Source organism: Falco naumanni, chromosome 9, assembly GCF_017639655.2.
Source record: "Falco naumanni isolate bFalNau1 chromosome 9, bFalNau1.pat, whole genome shotgun sequence".
NCBI lineage: Eukaryota > Metazoa > Chordata > Aves > Falconiformes > Falconidae > Falco > Falco naumanni.
Genome location: NC_054062.1, coordinates 1,363,279 through 1,386,531, shown reverse-complemented (window position 1 = coordinate 1,386,531; position 23,253 = coordinate 1,363,279). Strand labels below are relative to the sequence as shown.

General features: G+C 50.1%; 1 protein-coding gene across 2 annotated transcripts in view; it reads left to right on the top strand.

Moving 5' to 3' along the window:
- The window catches only part of COL27A1 (collagen type XXVII alpha 1 chain), a 159,602-nt gene extending 137,123 nt beyond the window's left edge, over positions 1–22,479 (top strand). For both annotated transcript variants that reach the window (XM_040606985.1, XM_040606986.1), the window contains 22 exons: positions 221–274; positions 582–635; positions 5,407–5,463; positions 5,613–5,666; positions 6,613–6,666; positions 8,110–8,163; positions 9,718–9,771; positions 9,847–9,954; positions 10,348–10,455; positions 11,935–12,042; positions 14,226–14,279; positions 14,876–14,938; positions 15,419–15,472; positions 16,214–16,249; positions 17,301–17,318; positions 17,702–17,737; positions 18,071–18,097; positions 18,340–18,405; positions 18,787–18,955; positions 19,125–19,234; positions 20,008–20,226; positions 20,726–22,479. In XM_040606985.1, the coding sequence (XP_040462919.1) occupies positions 221–274; positions 582–635; positions 5,407–5,463; positions 5,613–5,666; positions 6,613–6,666; positions 8,110–8,163; positions 9,718–9,771; positions 9,847–9,954; positions 10,348–10,455; positions 11,935–12,042; positions 14,226–14,279; positions 14,876–14,938; positions 15,419–15,472; positions 16,214–16,249; positions 17,301–17,318; positions 17,702–17,737; positions 18,071–18,097; positions 18,340–18,405; positions 18,787–18,955; positions 19,125–19,234; positions 20,008–20,226; positions 20,726–20,872 (1,704 nt within the window). In that variant the 3' untranslated portion in view covers positions 20,873–22,479. The remainder of the gene's footprint in view (positions 1–220; positions 275–581; positions 636–5,406; positions 5,464–5,612; positions 5,667–6,612; positions 6,667–8,109; positions 8,164–9,717; positions 9,772–9,846; positions 9,955–10,347; positions 10,456–11,934; positions 12,043–14,225; positions 14,280–14,875; positions 14,939–15,418; positions 15,473–16,213; positions 16,250–17,300; positions 17,319–17,701; positions 17,738–18,070; positions 18,098–18,339; positions 18,406–18,786; positions 18,956–19,124; positions 19,235–20,007; positions 20,227–20,725) is intronic.
- The last annotated feature ends 774 nt before the right edge of the window (positions 22,480–23,253 follow it).

Below are 23,253 nucleotides of genomic sequence, written 5' to 3'. Positions count from 1 at the left end.
GGCAAAGACATAGAAGGGACTCCTAGCATCACTCCCCGTGTATGAGTGGGTAAAGCCAAGCAAGAGCACTTCAGATGGCCGCAGCAAAGCTCGCCCGTGGCCAGGAGAACAGGTGGCTGCACTCCCGTGTGGAGCTGAGCTTTGCATAGTCCAGCGCATCCTCTTCTTAGGTCATACCCACAGGCTGCTCTCATGGTGCTTTCTGTGCTTGCCTCTCCAGGGTGCTCCAGGAAGGATGGGTGCTCAAGGCGAGCCTGGCTTAAAGGGTTACCAGGTAAGGATTTCATTTTCATCCTCCAGCTCCTGTCTGTTCTCAAACGCAGGAAAACTGCCACCCCAGAATGCAAAACAGTTCTTAACCCATGATTTATTTCTGATCTTGAGTTCAGTTTAGTTCTCTAGTCTCTGTTTGCACCATCACAACTTCTCCAGGTGCGTTTGGTTCAGCTCTGCCATGACCCACATGTCCCTCCAAAGCTGGGATGCACAACACAGGGCTTGCAAGATCTGGCAGCAAAACAGGGAGGACCTTCAGTCAGGCAGCTCTTTCCATCTCCTCACGTGCTGTCTGCTCTCCACAGGGGCATGCAGGACCACCAGGGCCAATTGGACCACCAGGGCCGAAGGGGGAAAAGGTAAGTTCACAGACTTTAGCCACGTCCTCTTCCGTGGCATGGAGGCTGAGCTGAAGACTCTGTCCTGCTGCCGTAACACCCATGCGTCTGCACCCTCCTCCTCTGCCTGCGGTAGAGGCAACACCCCGACAGCAGGGCCACCTACACAGCCTGTGCTGCAGCCTTGCTGCTGCAGATCCGCACAGGACACCCACGCCACTGGCACGCGCTTTCCAAGCACCACGTGCCCTTGCGCGGCTGGCTGAGCCAGCCAGCATGCGTTCTGGGGATGAGTTTTTCCTGCATCCGCAGAAATCCTGCTCAACCCCCAAGCCAGAAGAAATCAGGCTCGTAGCTTTCTGTGATGGAGCCAGAGCAACACCCTGCACAAACCAGCTTATCTTCAGCTGCCCGTCTGTGCTTAAACCAGCCGATACTGTGTGGTAAGCAAGGCAGAGCTGGTCTCCTCTCTATTGCCCTCGCTCCGTTTTCCTCATTGCCTGCCGCCCCCTTACCTTGCTCATCCCCCCCAGCCCCTCGATGAGCTCCCTTGCTGCAGCTGGCCTGAGTCAGAGCCCTTTTCCCACAGTGGCTTTCCCCTTGTGTTTTTCCCTTTTTGCTGAGTCAGCACAGCCATAACCAGCTCAGGCTGGAGAAGTGACTCACGCTGTAATGGTTTCCTGTCGGAGCTGGCTGCGGGGCGCTGAGGGACAGCCCAGCTGGGCTGGCCGGACTCGCCGGAGCCCCTCGCGTGCCTGCGGCAGCGACGCTCCCTCCCTCCGTGTGGGAAGGGGAGCGATGGTAACTGGGACTGCTCGGGGAAGCGATGGTAATTGGGACTGGTCGGGGAAGTGATGGTAGTTGGGACTGGTCAGTCGTGGGGTCCTCGTGAGGAGGAAAGGTGCACAGACTCCTTTCGCACATTTTCCACGCCCCAGCACCAAGAGCGCGTTCGGCTTTCCCTCGGCACACGGTGCGATTGCAGCTGTACGTGTGCAAGCCGGAGCTTCGTGGCTTACAAAGGAGTTTGTGGAACAGAGATCCCAAGGGCTCGTCTTTGCTGGGGCTGTGAATGTGTCCTTCCAGCTCAGGCTCCTGGGTGTCAGGACACCCTGTTCACGCTGCTGCCTGTGCTCTGCCCCCAGACCCCTTGTGCAGCAGTGGATCTTCGTGCTGATGGCCAGGAGTCCGTGGGGCAGGGTGAACCGTTCTGTTCCACTAAGATATTCACAAGCCTCAGAAATTTTTCTTTGGGGATGAACAATGGTCATGCAGCTTTTTCTCTCATTTCCTGCTGCTGAAACGCATCCATGGAAGAACAGCTGGTGATGTTCCTGCTGCTCCACACCTCCATCGCTCCCTTGCTGAATTTCCTCTCCTCCCCCAGCATTTCTAACGCTGTCCCATCCACTTCCCGAGCTGCACCGCTTGCTCTCCCAGACTTCAGCAGCATTCCTCCTCAGGTACATTCTGCTGAGTGGCCGTGTGGGAAGTGGCAAGTGTTAACCAAGCACTGCCAGCCCAGGATAACAATGCCAGAGCTCACGACAAAGCACGTTGTCAGTTGAGCGCCTGGCCAGAAAGCTCCCATGGTTTCAGTAGCAAATGATCCCCAAATTATTAATCTAAAGTGCTCAGTGAAGCACTCTCCCCTTCACCAACAAAATACTCTTCTGCAAATGGACACTAGAAGAGCACTCCTCAGAAACAACATGTATCTGGTGTCCTCAGAGCACAGCAACGCTGATGATAAAATGAATAAACTGAAGCCTGACGAAGACACTAAAGCATCTAACGCATCCTGCTGAGAACAGGCAGGTCCATTAATGACCACTGACAGCCAGATCTCATGTCTTCCTGGAAGGTCATCAGGTCTGCTGGCACCTTGCTGGAGAGAGCTCTGTCTGAAGGAGGAGAGCACAGCGTGGCATGCTGAGCCTCCAGCACCGTTTCCTGCAGCATCCAGGTGCTCCATAAAAGTCTTGCATCTAAGTTTTCTTGTCCATTCTTCCTTCTTATCTCCTAAGAGTTGCCTGGATCCCAGCCTAAGGATAGATGGGTTCCTTCCCTCCAGACATCTGTAACTTTGCACACACATGTGAACATGAAAATGGAAGCCTGAATCTGAGAAGTGAAGAGGAAAAAGGGACCATGGCTGCTCTGTGAGCTTCAAACAAAGTGGTAAACTTAGCTGTGCCAAAGAAGGAGGATGTATAATGGTGGGGAAGGTCTTCCCTTTTCCAGAGAAGAAAGCGCCTTAGTGAGAGGCATGTATTGTGGAATCCAGCTCCCTTGTGCCATGCCAGCCAGCTACTCCACCGCATTTAATACATTTACAGCTCCTCAAAGAGGCCTTGCTCAGAGCAGACGCCTGCACTTGGCAGCTGCTTAAAGCAGTCCAGATGGGATCCTTTTAAAAATTACAAACTGGTGTATCTCACTTTGGGAGAGGAGCCAACAACAACAAGCTTTCCCTTCTCCATGCATTTTCCATTTGTATCCCAACATGTTTACTTTGCTGCCCTTTACTCTAACTTTTTTTTCACTGCAACTTTCCAAAGCATTAGCGCAGACCTTTCATCTCCCTCTTGAGCAGTTGAGGCATCAGGAAGTCCTGGAGGAGCTCAGTCTCGCAGTCCTAGAGCTGACCAGGCTGCAGGATTTTCTCAGTCAGAAGACAAAGGACAAGGTAGGAATTAGACTCAAGAGATCACGAAGCCACAATTCAGCTTTGGGGAGAAAGTCTGTGAGTCTTGATGCTCTTCAAGGGTCTCCAGAATTATGAGCTTTCTTTGTGTTCATGGTGCTCGTTGCAGCTCCCAGATGGCAAGGTGTTCACATCGCATTTGGGAAGAAGCAATCGGTGCCAAGACTTCTGCATAGTAACACGTATACTGGGATTTTTAATTTTTTTTCTCTGAGTCTTGAGAGAAGCGGTGGCTTTGTTTTCCTTCTAGCCTACATTCCTTTGATAGTGGCTAGAAAGCAAACCAGTTGCCAGATATTCTGCTGCTGACTTCAACCAGCAAGTTCAGTAGCACTGGAAACTGTTGGCAGAGCCTGTTAGGCATTGCTTTTCCTTCTCTCTACTCTGCTACCCAAATTTCTCCATCCATGTTGCTCAGTACTATGTTCTCAAGCCATCCTGGCACAGTTTCTCCCTATATATTTCTTCTACCGTGATACCTCCTCGAAACTCCAGGCAAGCATGCTGGAGTACCCCACCCAGCACACAATCTCTTAAAGGCAATAACCGGTGCGTACATATGAAATCCTGGTGACATTCATCCAACACGTCACAGCTGCAGGGAAAGAAAATGCCGCTGTCATCAAGCGTGTAATGGAGAGGGGTGCGCTGAGCTCTTTGCTGTCTGTCAAGGTTCACTGCAAGAGATTTTGCCAGATCCTAAGCCTCATTCCACCAAGCTGTGAACATCAATCCTGGTGCTCAGCCGTGAGAAGTCAGTGTGGGTCAGCGTGTCCCTCAGCAGTGGCACAGCCCAGATTCCAAGCCGTGACCCAGCTCCTACAGAAAAGAAGATACGGGCTCCACTCTCTGAGCTTTTTCACGGAGGGTTATACACTGCTCCAGGTGTGCATTACCAGACATCACATACAAGCAAGGCACCCTAAATGCCTTCTCCCAGAGCCAGGATCACTGAGAAGTTGCTGAAGCACCCTTACTGTCAGCAGCTGCAACTCAAACAGAAGATGAGAGTAGCCCAGAGAGAAAGTTAGACAGTCGTAAATACACCAGAAAGGGCTGACACAACCACTGAGAGTTACAGAAGTCTGTGGAAAACTTGGCTCTGCATAGCTATGGAGATTTGGATGTTCAAGGCTCTAGGTGAACCCCAAGCACTCCAAACACAGCAGCTCTGCTGTGCCAGAAGCCCCCCAGACCTCCTCTCTCCAGTAGCTGCAACATCAAAGGAGCTCTGAGACATGTTCATCCTAAAGAGCCAGAGTGCCGGGGACTCAGAGATATGAAGTAGCCAAAAACTGGAGGAGCTGGAATGTAGCAATCCTCTATGGAGAGCAAAGAAACAGCCGCCTCTGAGCCGGACTCCAGAGAAAATAGGACACCATGACCCTAAGTGACTTATACAACAAAATTAAAAGAAATAGTGTCTGTGTTAAATCTTGAGGGATCTCTCTGTGGATGTTTTAGAGACCTCAGTTATAAACAGTTTGGGTGACGTTATCTGCCAGCCAAACCGTGAGCTCTGAGCTCTTGCTGGGGAGCAAGTGGAGGGGCTCATGCAGTGAGTGTGCAAGGGGCTGACCCTGTCACCTGAGCAGCCTAAGAGAAGCCCACAAGGGTGACACAACCAAGGAGCCCATCCAGACCACCCTGGTTCCCATGACAGCCTGGACAGCACTCAATGAGGGTGGGGAAGTCCTTGATGAAAGAGTTTGGTTTAACTGTCAGCAATAAAATTCAGAGGCAGAGAACCATTTCCCATGTTGTTGTAATTATGTGCTTCTTGCTTCGTTTTCAGAATTGCTGAAAATAACCCTTTGCACCTGGTTCCTTAGGGAGGATGGTTCAACCGGGCAGAAACAACCACCGTGAAAGCCATGTGAAGAGTCCGTGTAGTCTAGGTTGTGAAAAGTAAAAAAAAAAACCAAACAAAAAAAATTGTTTAGACTTTCTTTGGATGAAAAGTTAATAAGTCAACAGAGACTTTGACTTAGGGGCCCACAATATGGGAGGAGTGAACCGGGTCTGTACGGAAGCACCTGCCATATAGATGCTCCCTATATTAATAGTAGCATTTTTTTTTCACAGGGAGAACAAGGCGATGACGGGAAGGTAGAAGGCCCACAGGGACCACCTGGAGACAGAGTAAGATGTTAAATCCCTTCCCTACTCAATCCTGGCCTGATTTTTGCAGGTGGATTAGTTTGGTTTCTTCCTTACTTGTGGAACATGCACAGGCCATTGCGATATTGCAGATGACATTGTTTCCGTCCACCTTAACTCTTGTGTTGTAGGGCCCTGTTGGTGACAGAGGTGATCGAGGGGAGCCTGGAGACCCTGGTTATCCTGTAAGTATTTGCAATACATGATTCAGAAATGTTTGTCTTGAGGAAGTGCTTCCAACCTGCATCAGCCCGCAGAAGGTCCACCTTTTGCCCAGTAGTCACAATTCGTAACTCGCTGTTGTCCCTGGTCAGCCGCTGCACGTGGCCATGTTTCAGACGAGTAATTCAGGTAACTTTACCTGAAATGGTAAAAATTTTGCTGAAGGCAAATGTAGGTCCTGCAGGTCAGCACCTCACGAGGCCATGCACCTGCCTAAGCACACTAGACTGAAAATGAGCAGGACCGTCTCATCAGAGATATCTGTGATTATCAAGAAAATCCCTTGGGGAAGATGTGCACAAGAGTGGTCATGTCGATGCTGGACAAAAGTCAAGACTGATGTGCCCGTGGCTGTAGACTTTCTTGGGAAGATCTCTGTTAACTTGGAGGTTTGGAAGCTTCCGAAATCTTACCGAGATTTCTCTCAAAAGCAACACCAGGGGTATGAACCGATCTCCTGTGCTCCTGATGCCCTCTGTGCGGGACAGCTCCAGCCAGCTGGTGCTGATCTGCAAAGGCTCGATGGACTCCTACCTCCATCCAAAAGCAGCTGGTCAGAGCGACCCCTTACAGGAATGTACAGAAGAGTTTAAATTCACCAGGGTAGCAGTGCTGCTGCCTGATTTCGTAGAACAGCAGTCTCCAACTGTTTGCTGACATTAGTGCTTGTGCTTAGGGGCGCATTGGAGAGCCTTCTTTACTGCTTAGATGGTGATTAGCAGTTCCTCTTAGCTAGTTCTTTCCAATGAGAAATCATGGAGGACGCACACTCCAACGTTTCTGTGTTAGCAGGATGCAGATATGTACACCTTCTCCTGCCCCGTACAGCATGTTGCATCCATTTTTGTTTCCCGTTGCCACAAAAGTATCCAAGAACAAACGTGTTCCCTCTGTTTTTTTTTATTTAAGGGTCAAGAAGGGCTTGATGGAGAAAGAGGAAAACCTGGACAGCAAGGCTTACCTGTAAGAGATACTGCTTCATTGTAAGCTACCCTATGTCACGTGCATGTGAAAAGGAGATGCAAAAGGGAGGGAAGGTAGGAAGGGCTGCAGTGAGGGGCGTGTGGGGGCTGTGAGACACAGCGTTTCCGTAAGCCAGGCCCACGGAGGGGGCATTTGGGGCCACATGTTGAGACTAACAAGTGGGTGACGGAGCAGCGGGTGCTCCCAGAAGCCTGTCTCCAAAACTGTCTTTTCTGAACGGTCCAAGAGGGACTGGAAGTGTCAGGTGATGGGTGGTGGGAGGTGACAGTGACAGTGAAAGGGTCTGCTTGGAAATGATACATTTGGCACACTGCTGGTGAGAGCTGGTCCAGCACACGGTGAGAACGTATTATTCTGCCCGCATGGTGTTCCCTCTCAGACCAGTACATTTATGAAAAGCTCAATTAAATCAAAATTTAAGGGCAGGACTTTTTATTCCCTTGCTACCCATGGCAGCACCTAATTTGTGTGAGGGGCTATTGCAAGTGTGAGTGCAGCAGCACATTGGACATGGTTTGTATTGAGAAATAAAGTTGAATCTATTCCCATTCTTTGTAGGGCTGCTGGGAAGAACAGATGCTATTTTGGGGTAAAGCCTTAGTGCTCTGTCTTACGGCCTCGAAATGGGTAGAGCCGCTGCGTTCCCCAGTAGATGCAGTTTATCCTGAGTGGTGGCAGCCCCTCAGATGTCGCTAGTTTAGATGGAAGCGGGAGCTCTGGATTGTCTTTAGTAAGAGTCACTAGAAACACATGGCTCAGAAGCAAGCGGAGGAAGGAGAGCTCTGCAAGTGGGTCCTGGCTTACCTCTTCTTTGATGTTAGTCCAGAAGTTGCCCCTGACACAAATACACACAAGAAATCTCTGGATGGCCAGAAGAAAAGGACATGAGGGAGGACATGCATGATGCGGAGGAGACCGCTAAGACAGCAGTGAAATATCCTCTCCACTTTACTCCTCCGTTGGCAGCTCTCTAATAGCTGACATCCAGGCGAAATAAGGAAGGGCTGCAGCGTGCAAGAGGGAGGTAGTACCAACACTGAAGATGCCATCCCTGTATAAACTCCTCACTCTGCACGTAGCTTCTGCAGTACCTTTCTCCAAACGGGCTCCTTCCTGCCCACTTCTCAGCACTGTTTTCCAGGCACCATCTGGGAGTCAGTGAATGATTTCCACGAATGCAAACGCCACCCAAGTGAGGGGGTAGCATTGCTGCTTCCCCAGTTGACACCCTGTTAAATGCTCTCTGGAGACAGTTCCTTGCTCCTTTTTCCCCAGGGGCCCTGTCTGAGCACAGGCTGTTCCCCTGAATTGTTTCCATACAGTCAGCATTGTTAGGGCACAAAAAATGCTGTTCTTTGTACTTCGTGCAAGGTCCTGCCAGAAGAGAATTTCAAGCAGATTTCTCTTGCTTATGTTTTGTAGGGGGATCCTGGACCACCAGGCCAGCCAGGAGCAAAGGGATCCAAAGGTGATGTGGTAGGTTTCAGTAGGGTGGATTTCTAGTGTCCCAAGTTTAAAGAAAACGTCTAAGAGGACTCTCATGTTTTTCCCCAGCATGTGTGATTTGGCCTATGGTCTACGCCTTGAAAGGCTGTGGAGAACCTAGTGGGAGGGCTGTAAACATGTATGTGAGTGTCCAAGCCCAATAGTTTGTTGGCTTTGTGGAGCTGGAGAAGATCAAGAGAATTACAGCTCCAGTACGATGGGTGCATCTTGGGCAGGTCTTTAGTCACTGCCATGGGTTGTGTCCCTTTCCCGTATCCCTGTTTGTGGTGCCTCCAGCCACAGCTGGCTCGTCTGTCCCTAAGGAGGTCTGAGCCAGGCAAGTGTCTCTCTCTTTCACTTGAACTGTAAATATTTCTGGCTTGAAACCTTCCAGATTTGGAGCCCATTTATCCATGCAGTTATGTTTCTTGGAAAAGTCCCTCTAACTTCTTGCCTTTATTGAGCAAGAAAACACAGTATGCTTGGGTCCTTCAGGGTTCACTGGGGTATCTCATACCTACTCCTGCCTCCACATCTGGCTATAATGACAGCTTGCTAATTATTCTCACAGATCAAGGACATTATTTGCTAAAACATAAGCATGTGATCTCAATACTCAGCAAATTCTTGCACCCTTTTGGCAGATGTCAGGATTTTTAATCTGACGCTGCTGGGGTAATGCCAGAAGATAGTTTAACCTGCAGTAGGCGTTCTTGGCAAAAAGTGCACCAGGTGATAAGATAAATAAACTCAACCCATCGATGGACAATGTGGAACTGCCTTTGGGTCTAATGAATAGCAGAGAAAGCACCCCCAGGAGCATTTCTTTCGTGTAGCTGGCCTGCCCGGTCCTCTGCAGATGGAGAAACAATGCACAGAAAATGCAGTGCTTCAATTTAAAAGTGCTTTAGTGCATGACCTCACTCAGAGAGCTCTGGTGAAGGTGATGAGGCTGAGTTTTCCATTCATTCCGCAGAAATTAATCCTTTTTACAGCTAATAAACCTCAGGAGTATTTCTTTTATGTCTTTATTCACAAAGCAGCATTGCAAATTTTAGACACAAGATAGCCTTTGCATTTCCATTAACTTTCCAAAATAGAGGGAACTACCTCGCAGAGGAAAGCTCTTTACTGAACGGCCTGCAGGAGAGTTGCTGGGTCCTTGGTTCAGCACGGTGCTGTCAATGAACTGACAGAGGATGCAGGTTTTAAGCATCTTGTTCTAATGTTTGCCAGTGCACTGAGTCCTCCCTTGAGTTCATCCTGCTTTATTTGTCCTCATCTGCTCTGTATTAGGAAAAATGTAGGTCCTTGCCTTCTAGCTATTCATTCCTGCCCTAGAACTCTCAAGACGTACGAAGAATCACTTGTAATAAAACCAAATAGCAGTTCATTCCCCTGTGTTGGAGCAACTTACTTTATAAATCTCCTTTTTAGAAAACTCTTTCCAACCACTATGCAAAAGCGCACCCTGAAGTCGGGCTCCCAAGTGGATTTGTGCTAGAACTGCTGCAATTTTTGATGTCTTTCTTTTTATACTTGCAGGGTCAAAAAGGAAAGCAAGGAGCACGGGGCAATGCAGGGAGCAGAGGCTCACCGGTAGGTAAAAATTCAGTTTTCTGCCCCAGGAAAGGCTGTCCAGGAGCTCCATCACTAACACCTTTATGATTTTAGGGCATCCTTGGGCTACCAGGTCCTCGAGGAGTGGTGGGAAGGCAGGGTCAAGAGGGTGCCCCTGGAGTGGATGGAGTGCCGGGGAAGGATGGCGTGCCTGGGATGCTGGTGAGTTTGCAATTGTAACCTTGTAACATCAACAGCAAATGCAGCTTAGGAGCTGGAAAGCTAAAAAATAGCACAAGAGAAACAGATCCAGTCCAGCTATAGATATTCCAGTTTACATGTACCCAGAGTGGATCATATACTCCTTTTCATATCTCACATGCACATAGAGGCAGCAGCTGCCTTTGCATGGCCGAGTTTGTAAATAAACCTGTGTTTCTAGTCTGACAGATACTTGCATGCACAGACTTCTCTATGCATCGCCGCAAATGCACCCAGGCCCAGATGCACGGTGCTTGCGGAGGGCAGAATCACACCACTCCCCTGTCACCTCAGAGGCTTTGCAGAGGTGGAAAAAACATCTTGTTTCATAAACTGTTTTGGGTTCTTTTCTAGGGAGAGCAGGGTGATGATGGGGAAGAAGGTGTGACAGGGATGCCAGGCAAAAGAGGGAACCCTGGCATACCAGGACTCCCTGGGGCACAGGGACCACCAGGATTCAAGGTGAGTTTCTGACTCCCTAAGATACTGCTACGTGCAAACCAGTCTGTGAGCCTGTTGTCTCTAGAGCTTGGATTCTCCAAGGTCTAATAAAGTCTCAACTCCTGTTGCCATCTTTCACATAGCGAGAGGCTCAGTAGATCTTTCTCTCCACCCATCCATCCAATCCATCCATCCATCCTTTTCCACAAGGTTCACAGCAGCTGAGTGTCCCAGAGACCTTCCTCCTTTGTCAAAGGTCACTGAGCTCAGAAGCCTACAGATACACATACCCACACTACGAACACTTTAACCTTCTTTCATTAGAAACCTGGCTACAATACCATGGTCTTGGAGAAGTTGCAAAGGAACTGTAGGATGTCTGGGATGGATGGCTCCATGGGCAATCCAGGTGTCCTCTAGCTGCTGCTCTGCGAGGCCTGAACTGCTGAAGGGAAATTTGTGCTGCTTTGGTTTTTAGCAGATATATTTACAGGTTTGGATTGGCTGGAACCGGTATGGGCTTGGACATCGCTCTGGGTGGAAGCCGGGACAGGCTGCTTTAGTGACCCTGAGGTTTCTTCCTGGTCCTTGCCCTGGTCCAGGCTGGCCGCAGGATCTGAACTGGGCCAACAGCAATTCAGCCGCTTGTAGAAAGACTCTGTAAATAGGAAGACTCCAGCTGGGTTTGGAGGGGTGATCGGCTCGGATGTAAATCACGCCTCCCGCAGCACATCGTCCTTAAGCTGTCACTTGCTGCCCTCCAGCTGCCTCGGGCAGAATAACAGGCTGCCACCGGGCAGGGCGGAAAGACCCTCGTGTCACCGTGACAGGCTTGTTCCCTGCCTCCAGGGAAATGTGCCCCTTTCCCAGCTGCTCTGCCATCCCAGGCTCTCGCCTTCTTTGCTCCTCTCTCCCAGTCTGCCCCAGATGGAGCAGCTGGGGCTTGCGCTGCTCCCAGCGCTGGGCAGCGGGAAGGAGGTGGGGAGCGAAGCGTGGTGGTGGCTCTCGGAACCCCTCTCCTGTCCGGGGGCTGCGGTGTTGGTGCTGGGGAAAATGTTGGCTTTGCAGCCTCTGGATTCAAGTCCTCCCGCTGAAGGCTTGGCATGTCTTCAGCATTTTAGATGGATTAGTTATCAATTGCTAGCCTGCCGGGGGAAGAGATGATGGGAAACTGCAGGGCAGGACAGACAGCACACGGAGGCGCAGACAGAAGCATTTCACCCCCTCGCTGTCCTTGGCCCCGATGCAGGCAGTACAGCTCTGCTGAAGCTCCTGCTCTGCGTCAGGCTCCGGAGGGGACCTAGCCGTGCCCATCGCTGCTCTCACACTGTGCATCCTGCAACAATCCGCCTTAGCAGACCTGAGGCGTCTCCTGATGAAACCGCATTCCTTATCCCAATGAACAACCCTTTTCCAGCTTTCCATCTATGGCTGTTTCGGCTGAGTGTTGTTATATTTAGCTCCTGTTCTTTGGAATTACTTGAATTCTGTTATTTTTAGGGTGAAAGAGGATTGCCTGGACAGAGTGGCCAAACAGGGAAGCGAGGATCATCGGGAGGAACGGGCCTTCCAGGGAGCCCTGGCGAGCCGGGACCCAAAGGACAGCCGGTTAGTGATGGACCGGGCTGGCCAGACCTGACTCCAAGCTGTCTCCTGCAGGAGGGGGTGCAGATCCACAGGCTGGGGTAGCAGGGTGAACCCCGGGAGGGTCTTTTACAGGGGAGCCCATAACTAGCTTGTGTGTGAGTGCACAGCTCTCCCCAGCGTGCGCGCTTCCCTGCTCTTCACTGCTCGCTTGCGCGCAGAGCTGCCTGACCCGCGGCCGCGTTCCCCAGGACAGCACGACTGCTCGCGTCATCCTCACGCCTGAGGTCACGAGGCTGTGGGGTGTGCTGGCAGCCGGGCTGCAGAGCCACCTCAAACACCCCTCAGCAGCCTCATCAGGAGGGCTGTTACGGGAGCAGCGCATGGAGCCGGTGGGAGGTGGTGGGTGTGCGGTGCGAGCTGTGCACCCCCAGCCATCCAGAGGTGCGAGCTGAGGAGGGTCTGTAGCCCTGCCAGGGCATGCAGGAGGTCCAGGAGCAGGCGTCACCAGCGCAGGTTTGGGGGCGGTGCAGCTGCGAGTTCAGAGCACCCCCTCCAAGGCAGGCTCCTAACCCTGCTGCTCCCATTTGCGGTGCAGCGGGATTGCCCAGGTTAGCGCTGATGTCGGGCTTTGCCGTTGGGAACGCTTCAGCTGTTTAGATTGGGACCACCATTGGGGGGGCTAGTTAGGCCACGGGTGTAAAACTAACATGAGGAAAAGAGAGATTAGGACTATAACAAGGAACAAGGTGAACCCCAACTACCTCAATTAAAATGTATTGTTTGTATAAGTTATATAAAACCCTGTGAGGGCGGTATTCAGGCTGAAAGCCGGTAGCCAACAACACAGCAGCAATATTGCTTTGCCTCTTGCGTCCACAGGCAGCAGGTTCCTTTGCCCAGCGCTGCCGCTGCCTGCCTTGCTGTGTAACTGGTGACCAGGTTCCCTCAGCAGAGAGGACTCCATGGTGTTTAAAGACTTGTGACTTCCCATTTACTTTTGCCCTAAATTCCTTTAGAAAGAGGGCTTGGTTGGTTCTCCTGATGCAGGAACATCCTTAGTCCTCCGTTAGTAGCAGTTTTCCTTTCCAGGATCCATAAATGGGCAGTTAAATCAATTTGTATCCTTGGAAAGTTTTTTATGCTCCACTGAGTCCAACCAAGCTCTTTCTTGCCAAGCAGTTTCTCTCTGTCGTGGCAGGAAAAGCTCCCTAACAGTGAGGTCTCTTGACTGACTCTGGAATAGCCTTGTAATAGAGGTGGTGGAAACCCCATCGCTTGACTCATTTACAACTGGGCTGAACGAGACATTGTAAAACATCCCATAAAGTACAATCCAGCATGGGTCACATAGTCCTGCCGAGAGTCCAAACAAGCCTTTTCCACCTCTCATGTTCCTAAGGCTGTAGATGAATCATCTGGTGTATGTTTCTGACCCTTTTTTTTTTTAACGTTGAATCATTTTGCATTTTGACATCTGAGAAGCCCACAAATATCGAAGGACGTACATCTCAAACATGGTGAAATGAGGGTGTTTACGTAAGGACATGCTACCCAGTGTGGGGTTTTTTATTCTCAGAGTGCATGCTATGTGCTAATCCAAGCTTGATGGCCTTCCAAATATTTTATTTTTATTTTTCCTCAGAAACTGAGCAAAAATCCCTGCACCGTTTTCCTGGGTTTGAGTGGGAGGTTATGTTACAGGAACATGCACTTCTTTGACAACTTGAATGACCATAGTTTGAAACTATCCTTTACTGGGTCAGTCCAGCTGGTATTAGAAACAAAAGAAGAGCTTGTTGAAAAGTGCTTTGAGGCTTTTTTTTTGCAGCATGAACTTCCAAGACCAGTCTCAGAGTAGATCCTCTCCATCCTGCTTCTGCTGTGGTCCAAGCTAGGCAAGCGTCTGCTAGAAATAGCGTAGCTATGCCTCCCATCTCGGGGGGGGGGGGGGGGGAAGGGCTTAGTCTGTGAGCTCTGAGTAATCTACGAGTCTATGAGATCTTCTGGAGTTGCTTCTAGCCCGATGTTTGTTTAATTCCTCCTTCAGATTTCTTTCATACCTCTTCCTCATCGTTCCTGCTTAAACTGAGGAATGCTAATGGATTTCTCTTCTCTGAACGGCCAAACTCTTGGAGTGACCAGCCACTCGGTGTGAACTTACTGTTGTTCTTTGTTCTTGTGTTTGTCTTGGCTGTTGTTTGCAGGGAGACTTTGGCGAGGCAGGATTTCCAGGGATTGTGGGCATGTTTGGGCCAAAGGTAAGAGGCTGTCTTGTGACCAGCTGGCTTTCTAGCCTCCCTTTGCTGGGGGCGGACAATGCAATACTTGTTGCAAGGACCTTATTAGCAGCTCTGCAGAAACGATTGAAATTGAATTGTGATTCCAACTTTAGTTTATTATGCATCTTCATTTGTTAAATGAGTATGCATTTACACATGCTTTGTTGGAGCTTATTCCTGTTAAAATGGGTTGATGGTAGAGGGAAAAGGGCTGTCCTACAGACCCTGGAGCTGTTTTCCCCACCTGAATGTCTTTCAGACACTTGTACTTCCACCATCAGCCGTCGCCCTGTACCTGAGACACTGATATGCATTCCTAATGTTGAGAGCCTTGATTTGAAATGTAGACTCATTTAATCAGCATATAATTTTTCTGGTGAAAGAGGACAGCTTTGTTTTCCGTAGAAAGTAAAGGGCTTGCAAAACAGGAGTGGGAAGAGAATTTTTTAAAATTTTGACCTTCCCATTCCCATATACAAGAGACAGCACCTCGGTCCTTGCAGCAGAGCTGTAAGCAGGGGCATAAACATGGGGTATGTTTATCGAGGGGACCCAGCATCTCATTTTTCTTGCAGGGCCCCCCAGGGGACCTTGGTTTCAAAGGCATTCAGGGACCACGTGGGCCGCCTGGTCTCATGGTGAGTGGTTTTTCAGTTTGTTTGGTTTCGGAGGATTTTCTTCCTTCCTCCCCCCTCTGTTGCTGTGAGGCTGCAGGGTGCTGTCAGGCACACAGCCCACTCGCTGTTCACCGCATGCCCAGCAGACAAGCTGTGGCCGTGGCACCACCTCTGGGCCACCAGAACGTGGCTGTAGGCAACCACGCGTGCACGGGTCCCTTCTGCCTTGGGGACAGTCGTGCTGCTGTGACCACTGCACAAACCACTCCAGCTACACTGAAATCTTTCTGTTTCTGGAATTTCTGAGGTTTTACGTGGGTTGTCATGACTGTACTGTGAGGGCTTGTATCTTTGGACTTGCATTTTGAAAGTTTTTTTATTTCAGCTACAGCGAATCCCACGATCAGCAGCAAAGCGATTCAGTGTCTTTACTGAGTCTGCCATGGCAGAAGCAACCGCCAGCTCCCATGTGAGGGTTCACACATACTTTTTCTTTTCTAGGGAAAAGAAGGAATTATTGGTCCACTTGGCATTCAGGGTCCCAAGGGAAGTCCAGTAAGTATCGGTGCTTTTTTCTGCCTGTATTTTTTAGAAGAGTGTAGTGTTTGAGATCCAAGATGCTTGAGGCCACCATAAGTAAATCCCAAGTCCTGCTGCAATGAGGGAAGCGAAACGGACTTTAAGATGAGCAGCTTGAAAGAAGCAGGTTTAGTCTCTGGCAGTATGTGTAGTTGCAGGGATGTTATTAGCTTAAAAGTGAGGAGCAACTCTACCTAAGTGCCAGTGTGTCGATAGATTGGCTCAGACTAGAAGACAAGAATGTTATTGCAGTTTTTCAAAAGCAAGCTGCCAGAATTTCCAAGGAACTTGGCCTGAGGGGGGACAAAAAAAAAACAGAGAAAAACACCCTCAAAAACTGATAAATGTATTAAACTGGGAAATTAAGCTCGGTTCTGGGAAGTGTTGAAAATCCCTGGCTACCCCAGAATGCCAAAGGCACTGAGCAGAGACTAAAGTTCAGGTCAGTGCTTCATAAAAGCATGAGCATGACGCTACTCAGAGCTCGGTACAGAGGCTGCTGCTGGCAGAGATGAAAGCCAGTGAGATAAACTTGGACATTGCCAAAACATCCAGTAATGGCTATTTTTTTGCCTTGGGATGGGTGGACCACTATGACAACCTGGGCTGATTTTTTTAAAGATGCACTTGGGTCTTTGCAAGGGGCTTCTGGGTGGGAGCACATCCCAGCAGCACAGCTTGCTAAGTCACTGACAGCCGCCTCGTCTGCTTTAACAGGGGCCCAAGGGAGACAAGGGCAGCCGTGGAGAAGTGGTAAGTGCTGGTCTGCACGCTGGGGCGCGTCCTGCGTTAAGAGGGTCCCTCTCTCCGAGCAGCTGAGTCATGCTGGGCTCCACTGTACCTGCGTGGGCTCTGGCTCAGCATGGTGGTGGCACCAGGCTCCCACAAGGGCAAGACATACACGTCTAGTCACGTATGTGCATCCACATCTGCACATACACACCCACTCTGTTGTTGAAGTTTTACGTCGCCCAATGACACCACAAAAGCTAACGCTTTACCCTGTTAGCAGTGGCTGTGGCATCTCTAGGAACAAACCGCAGTGAGCGGCAGCTCAGGACACCACAGGCCACCCGGGCCAGGGGCACGGACCTGTCTGGGCAGCCGGGGTGCACCCCCACAGCTGGGGGAGCAGGGCCAGGGCACGTGCTGCCCTGCTGCGCTTCCTCCGGTCCCATCCTTGCGGCAGCTCTGATGGACTTGTGCACCTGCTCATAGCTCCTTGGTGTGCTCACTGTGCAGGGGACGTGTGGGGTACGCTGGCTACGTGTTGATCGTCCTCCTCGTTACCCATAATGTGGCTCTGGGTTGCTTCCTTTAGCAGCCAGTGGTTGTTCCAGTACGCAGGGCATTGGTCCAGGCGTCAGAACCCGGCACGCACAGCTAGTGCAGAAGGCTGTTTCTGTTTCATGCCTTCTTCAAACAAGACCTCTTACAAGCACATGTCCCACAGACACCAAAAGTCCCAGTGCATGTTTCTAGCAGGCCAGGGTGCTGCCTCTCTTTCTTCTTGCTCACCACTGTCCACCCCCGGGGGCACAGCAGAGGACAGGGGGCTGCGGGGACCTGAGCCCCAGGGCGAGCGTTTGCTGGTGCCCGGGCCGTGAGCAGCCCTTGCCGCAGCCACCTCTCTGCTGTTGGCCCACACTGTTGGCCCACACTGTTGGCCCATGTTTTCCACTGTCCTTCCAGCACAGCACCCAGCCCTTGCACAGGCACCCTGGGAACAGCTCACAACCCTACAGAGAAATTCTGGTTTATTAATGAGCATCTTCTGACAGCTCTTGCCTTTTTTTTTCTGCAGGGTCTACAAGGTCCAAGGGCAAGTATTTGAAATCACTTTTTCTGACTAATATATTTAAATAAAACAGTTGCTTTTAGCAAATGTAAAGCTGCAGGGTAGGTAATTGTGCGTACAGGGAATGTGATAAGTGCCTGGGGATATGGCGTTAATGATTGTTAAGGAGCTACGGGCTGGGAACGAGGGATGCAGTATGGACCAAGTGCAGACAGATGCACCTAGAGGTGGGAGAAGGATGAAGTGGGGCCACCTCCTGTCTTCTGAAAGGTTTGAGGGAGAAGATGCTCTAAGATGTCAAAAGCCTAGAGGATTTCAACAGGGAACAGATTCATGCTGGTGAGAACCATGAGAAATGGAAACGTAAACTGGAGGTATTTCACTAACTGATGCCACTCTGTCTTTAGGGTCCTCCAGGCCCACGAGGACACCCTGGCCCTCCGGTAAGTATATGTGGAAAGAGTTCAAAGACATTATTGAAACAAGCTAAAGTTTTTGCCAACATACTCTCCAGAGGGACTGTTCACTCACTGGAAATTAGAGCTTAGCCCCATTCCTTGTATGCAAAAACGTGTGTGTGAATGGTCTAGTGTTTCTGGTGCTTTAGCCTGCACCATCTCCAAGTACTTTATAGAGACAGCATTGTTGGCTGTCTGACTCGTCTGCATTGAGGGACTCCAAGGGGAAGAGGGTTTCAAAAGGACACAACTGAGTACCTTTGCGATAGTGACTGCCCATCTTTCTGGCTGATGCACCTTTTTTGCTTTGATTTCTAGGGACCGCCAGGAATTCCAGCCTCATTTGTAAGTTGCTGTTTTCTGTATGTTTTTTAACAATGATAATAAGTCATGCAGAGCCAAGGTGCTGATGGGACACCCAGAAGGAGCTGCTGGGACCCTGGAGACACACACTTGGGTCCAGCAAGAGATGCTGTGTTAGCAGAGCAATGCTTGAATTGCAGCCCTAGACTGAGAAGCATTTGCTCGCATCAGGGTTTGTTCAGGTTCTAACAATATCAATTACCATCTTTTTCACCCCCCACTAGCAACAAGATGGCTTTGGGGCAGCTTTCCAGACACTGATCGACTCAAACACCGCACTCAAGACAGAGGTACGACAGTACTTTTGAACTCGCTGGTCCTTGCTGGAGCTGGAGGCTGGGAACGGTCACAGCGTTGCTTGTTCTTCCTGTGTACTTAAAGTTTATACACAAAGCTCTGATTCGTCGCTGTTCTTGTGGAATACCTGGGGTTTATGCATGCAAAGCTCCAGTTAAAGGATATGGGTTTGTTTATGAGGCTTCAGACCTCATGACTTTGCCAGCACTTCAGAGATGCCCTGTTCCAGGCAAGGGCTGTAGCTCGCCGGATCCCAGCCAACACAGCCTGGCTTTGACCCACTGAGTTTTCCCACAGAAAAAGCAGAAACCCTTGTGGTTACAGCACCCGGTGCCCCCCAAGGCACACCTGACTTTGCCTCCTTTTCTCTCCAGGGTTACCAACATCCAGACCTTCTCATGCTGGACCACGGAGGGGAGATCTTTAAGACTCTACACTACCTCAGCAACCTCATTCAGAGCATCAAAAGACCCCTGGGAACCAAGGAGAACCCTGCACGCATCTGTCGAGACCTCATGAACTGTGAACAGAAGATGAACGATGGTAGGAAGCCCCGAGAGTGCAAAGGCTGCATCCTCCACAGGGCTGTTCCACATGGCCCAAACTGGTCTCCTTCCCTGGAACCAGTGATGCAGAAAACAAAACTTCCCTTTTCTCATCCACAGAAAAGGTTAGGTGTCCTTGTTAATCCCAGAATCCTCCGTTCCTTCAGGTACCTACTGGATTGACCCAAATCTTGGCTGTTCCTCGGACACCATACAGGTCATCTGCAACTTCACCAACGGCGGGCAGACGTGTCTCAGCCCCATCACCGTCTCCAAGGTACACACAGCTCAGCCCCAGCGTGGCATTTCCCATACTACTATTCCAAAATATTTACCCAGGGGTGTGTTGTCCCGGGGCACTGGACGGTGACCGCTATGACACAGCACACTGGTTTCTCCTCGAGACAGAGTTGGTGTAGCTGTAACGTTCAGAACTGTCCGCAGGCAGTTAAAAAATATGCCCAAGACTTATTGACTCTTGTCAAGACAAAGCAGTACGTTTCCAGCAATGTTTAGTTAACACATAACCTTAACAGAGGCCAGTAATTTTGCAAACATTCTGCTCCCAAATGCTTTGTTGAATTAACTTATGTTCAGGTCACTATTGCATTTTGTTTTCTGCCACCTGAAAAAGTGAGGTCAGCTTAAATATTTAAGTTTCCAGTGAAGTTAATGCTATAGGATTTTTCCTGAGGGAGCACCTCTACCAAAAATACCAATGACAGTACCTGGGCTCACCCGCAGATGAACTAGAAACCTCCTGCTTTGCTGCATTGCTGCTTTGCAGAAGTATGTGCTCAAAGTTTACGTTAATTTCCTCCTACTTAAGCACCTGACGGTTTGTTCTGAAAAATAAATGACCCGCCGTGTCCCCACGAAAACTTTCCAGATTGACTTGGCATCTGGCTCTTACACCCACCCTCACCCCAGCCCCGGACACGGCGCAGGGGCACTGCCAGCTGAGGCGCAGCACGCCCGGCCCCGCCGTCGCACCTCGCGCTGGCCCTGCCGCTGCAGCCACACGCCCCAACACCTCTGTCCCCTTCACAGCTGGATTTTGACATCGGCAGAGTCCAGATGAACTTTCTCCGCCTCCTGAGCTCAGAGGTGGTGCAGCACATCACCATCCACTGCTTGAATACCTCCGTCTGGCGGGAAGGTTCCTCCGAGAAACCTTCGGAAAAAGCCGTGCGTTTCAGGGCCTGGAACGGACAGATGTTTGAGGCAGGCGGGCAGCTCAGGCCAGAGGTGGCAGCGGATGATTGCAAGGTACGTTGCCGCGGAAGAGGCGAGCGCTGGAGCGAGGTGCCCAGCTGCCCCGCTCAGGGCACGCAGCGGGCTCGAGTCCACCCGCGCCGCTTGTTCCACCAAGTCCAGGGGAGCAGGCTCCAGTCTACCGCTCTGGTTTTCCAGGATGCTATAGCAGTTCCTGTTAAGTAAACAGCCTTCAAATAGAAAGCAAAATACTAAATTCCACCATGAGATGTCACGTGTAGCAGCAGTTAAGTGACAGCCACCTGCGTTTCGGGTTCACTGCAGCGGGAGCCCGTGTTGGCTGATGCCATTCCAAGCTCGGGTACCACTTGACCAGGATAAAGGTTCCCCAAAATGCTTTCTAAGCCTCACCCCAGACCTGCCCAGCCCAAAGGGCAGTCCCTGGCCTCACACAGGGCTTTTCAAGCTTACACCTCCTGGAACGCGTTCCTTTCCAGCAGGATTCACCCCCCCCGGTTAAAGAGCTTTTTCTCTGTCCCTCCTCTCTGCACAGATCAAGGATGGACGCTGGCATCAGACTCTCTTTTCGTTTCGGACACAGGACCCTCAGCAGCTGCCAATTGTCAACATCTACAACCTTCCCCCATCCGAGCCAGGAATGCAATACCACCTCGAGGTCGGCCCCGTGTGCTTCCTTTGAACAAAGCCACCGCCACGGGGCTCCGAGGCTCTGACCCCACGTCTGGCCGGTGTTTCACACGGGCTCTCCCACCTCTCTGCAGCAGGGACAGCTGGGCTGTATCTCTTGGGTCAACTCTTGCTCTAGCCTTCGGCTCAAAGTCTCAAAGAACCCGTGATCTACTGAACTCAGCAGGTTGTTGGAAGGAGGAATAACAAGGATGTAGGGGAAGCGGGTATCAGTCGGGATGTGAACAGTGAAAAGGGGTCAGGGGACTAGATGTTGCAAGCAGTTCCACACACAAAGCTTTTTTCCATGACCAAAGAAAATATTGAGAGAAACCTCAAGCAACTTGCAGCGTGTGTTTTTTTGGGTTCCCCCCACCCACTCCATTTTGTCTTACCTGGTTCCTGAGTTACCAAATGTTCTTTCCATTGAAAAGTAATTAAAAGATAGAGCTTCCCTCTCAGAGCTTGTCGCCTTCTGGATGGCCACGTGCTGCATCAGGTCTCCCAGGCGGAGCTGCAAGTTGAATCTGGCTGCTCTGTGTACCGGAAGCATTTCGATGTGCAATATTAGAAGAAACAATATATATATATTATATTATTTAAAGCAAAAAGAAAAAGAGGAAAAAAAAAAAAAAAGAGAGAGAGAGAGAAAAAACATTCTAAGTTCCCCCTTCCATGGGTGAGTTTAATCAACATCCCTGCTCATGGGTGGTGTTGGGGTAGGGGAGAGTCCCAAAGCCAATAGGGGGGAATGGAAGGAGGAGAGGGAAAGAGATTGGTGCTAAAATCGAGAGAGAGGATGGGCTCGTCTGATTTGTTTCTACCTCTCACTGTGAAATCTCTGGTGCTCTTAAAAAAAGTGTGTTATTTTATATATATGACTTTATTTAAGGTTGTGAAGGTGCTACAGTGTCTTGCCACAGACCCAAAAAAAAGCCCACAGGACCATCTCTCTGGGAGGAGAGGAGGTTACGCTCTACAGCTAAATCCAAGAAACAGCCACCTTTAAAGGGATCCCTTCATCGCCATGGATGTCCATTGTGCACAACAACTCAAACCGTGTCCAAAATAACTTACAGGATATTTTAAAAGCAAATTTTCCTTATTTTTTTTTCTTTCTTGTTAATCAGCACTTCACCGCTTTGGGAGGGGAGTGAGGGATGCAGCTCATCTGTAAGCATTGAGCCTCAGAGAGCTATTTTCGAGTTGGTTTGTCACGTACTTAGTGTTGCTGTAGCGGCGCTGGCCACGTCCATGCTGGCTGGTGCCCGCAGCGAGTCCCTGGTCTAAGCTCGTATTTAAACCCAGCGCCGCAGTCCTCCTGCCTGGCCGCTCCGCCAAGGCTGGCACGATGGTACCGTGTTCCAGAACCCAGCCGGGCTTGGAGGGGTTTTGTTTTGTTAAGTTTTGTAGAAATTTAGTCTCTATATGTAAATTTGGAGGATTTTTTTTTTTTTTTAAGAGGATAATTATGGTAATCTTTAATTCTATATAAGGAATAATATTGATGTAATCAGAGCTGTACTGTATCAGAAATGCTTCAGTGCCTGTTTGGAGTTTTCATGTCTCATATGGACTATGGATTTTATTTTTTGAGAAAAAAAAATTATATGTGAGTCTCTCTTTGTGTACTTTTTTTTTTTTTTTTTTTTTAACTACTGCCTGCTGGTTGGTTTCCAACAACCGTCAGAAAAGGTTAACAAGATCTGTCCCAAATACCTCACCCTCCATGCAGCCCTGCCTCTGCTCAGAAATACCTCACCCCCACCCGGGGCAGCTCACCCCGGCACCCCCAGGCCAAAACTCACCATCGCTCATCAGGCTTGCTGCCTTCCCCTGCGCACACTCCCACGCTCCTGGTTTCGCCCTCTCTCATCCTCTCACCATCAGTTTTCCACATTTTCTCAAGACTGGAGTTACCGTTTGTTCTCGTTAAAGTTTTTCTTCCTTCTCTACTTCTTTTCTTCCCTTTTTTTTTTTTTTTTCTTTTTTACTTTAAATAAATATTTAAAACTGAGGCAATGAAATGGGACTGGTTTGGGTCTTTTGCTTCTTCATGGGAAACGAAGTGGACAAGAGGTGCAGCAATACCCCGCTGCTGGGGGATGCCGGTGTTGGTGTGAGACACCCCCCCAGCCCAGAGCCCCTCCAGGTGAGCCAGGGACCCCAACCCCCAGCCCAAAACCCTTCCTCGGCGTGACCTGCCCACCCCTCAGCACAATGATTCCAGTGCTCGATGAATGACGAGGCTGGGATTCTGGTGCCTCCCTGCTCCTGCGCGGCGCCACGCTCACCCATCGCCATCGGCACAGTGCTGGGGAGCAAGAGGAAAAGAAAAAACTATAAAATTAAAAAAGGGGGGAGGAAAGAGCCGAGCTGATTTTTTATTCATTG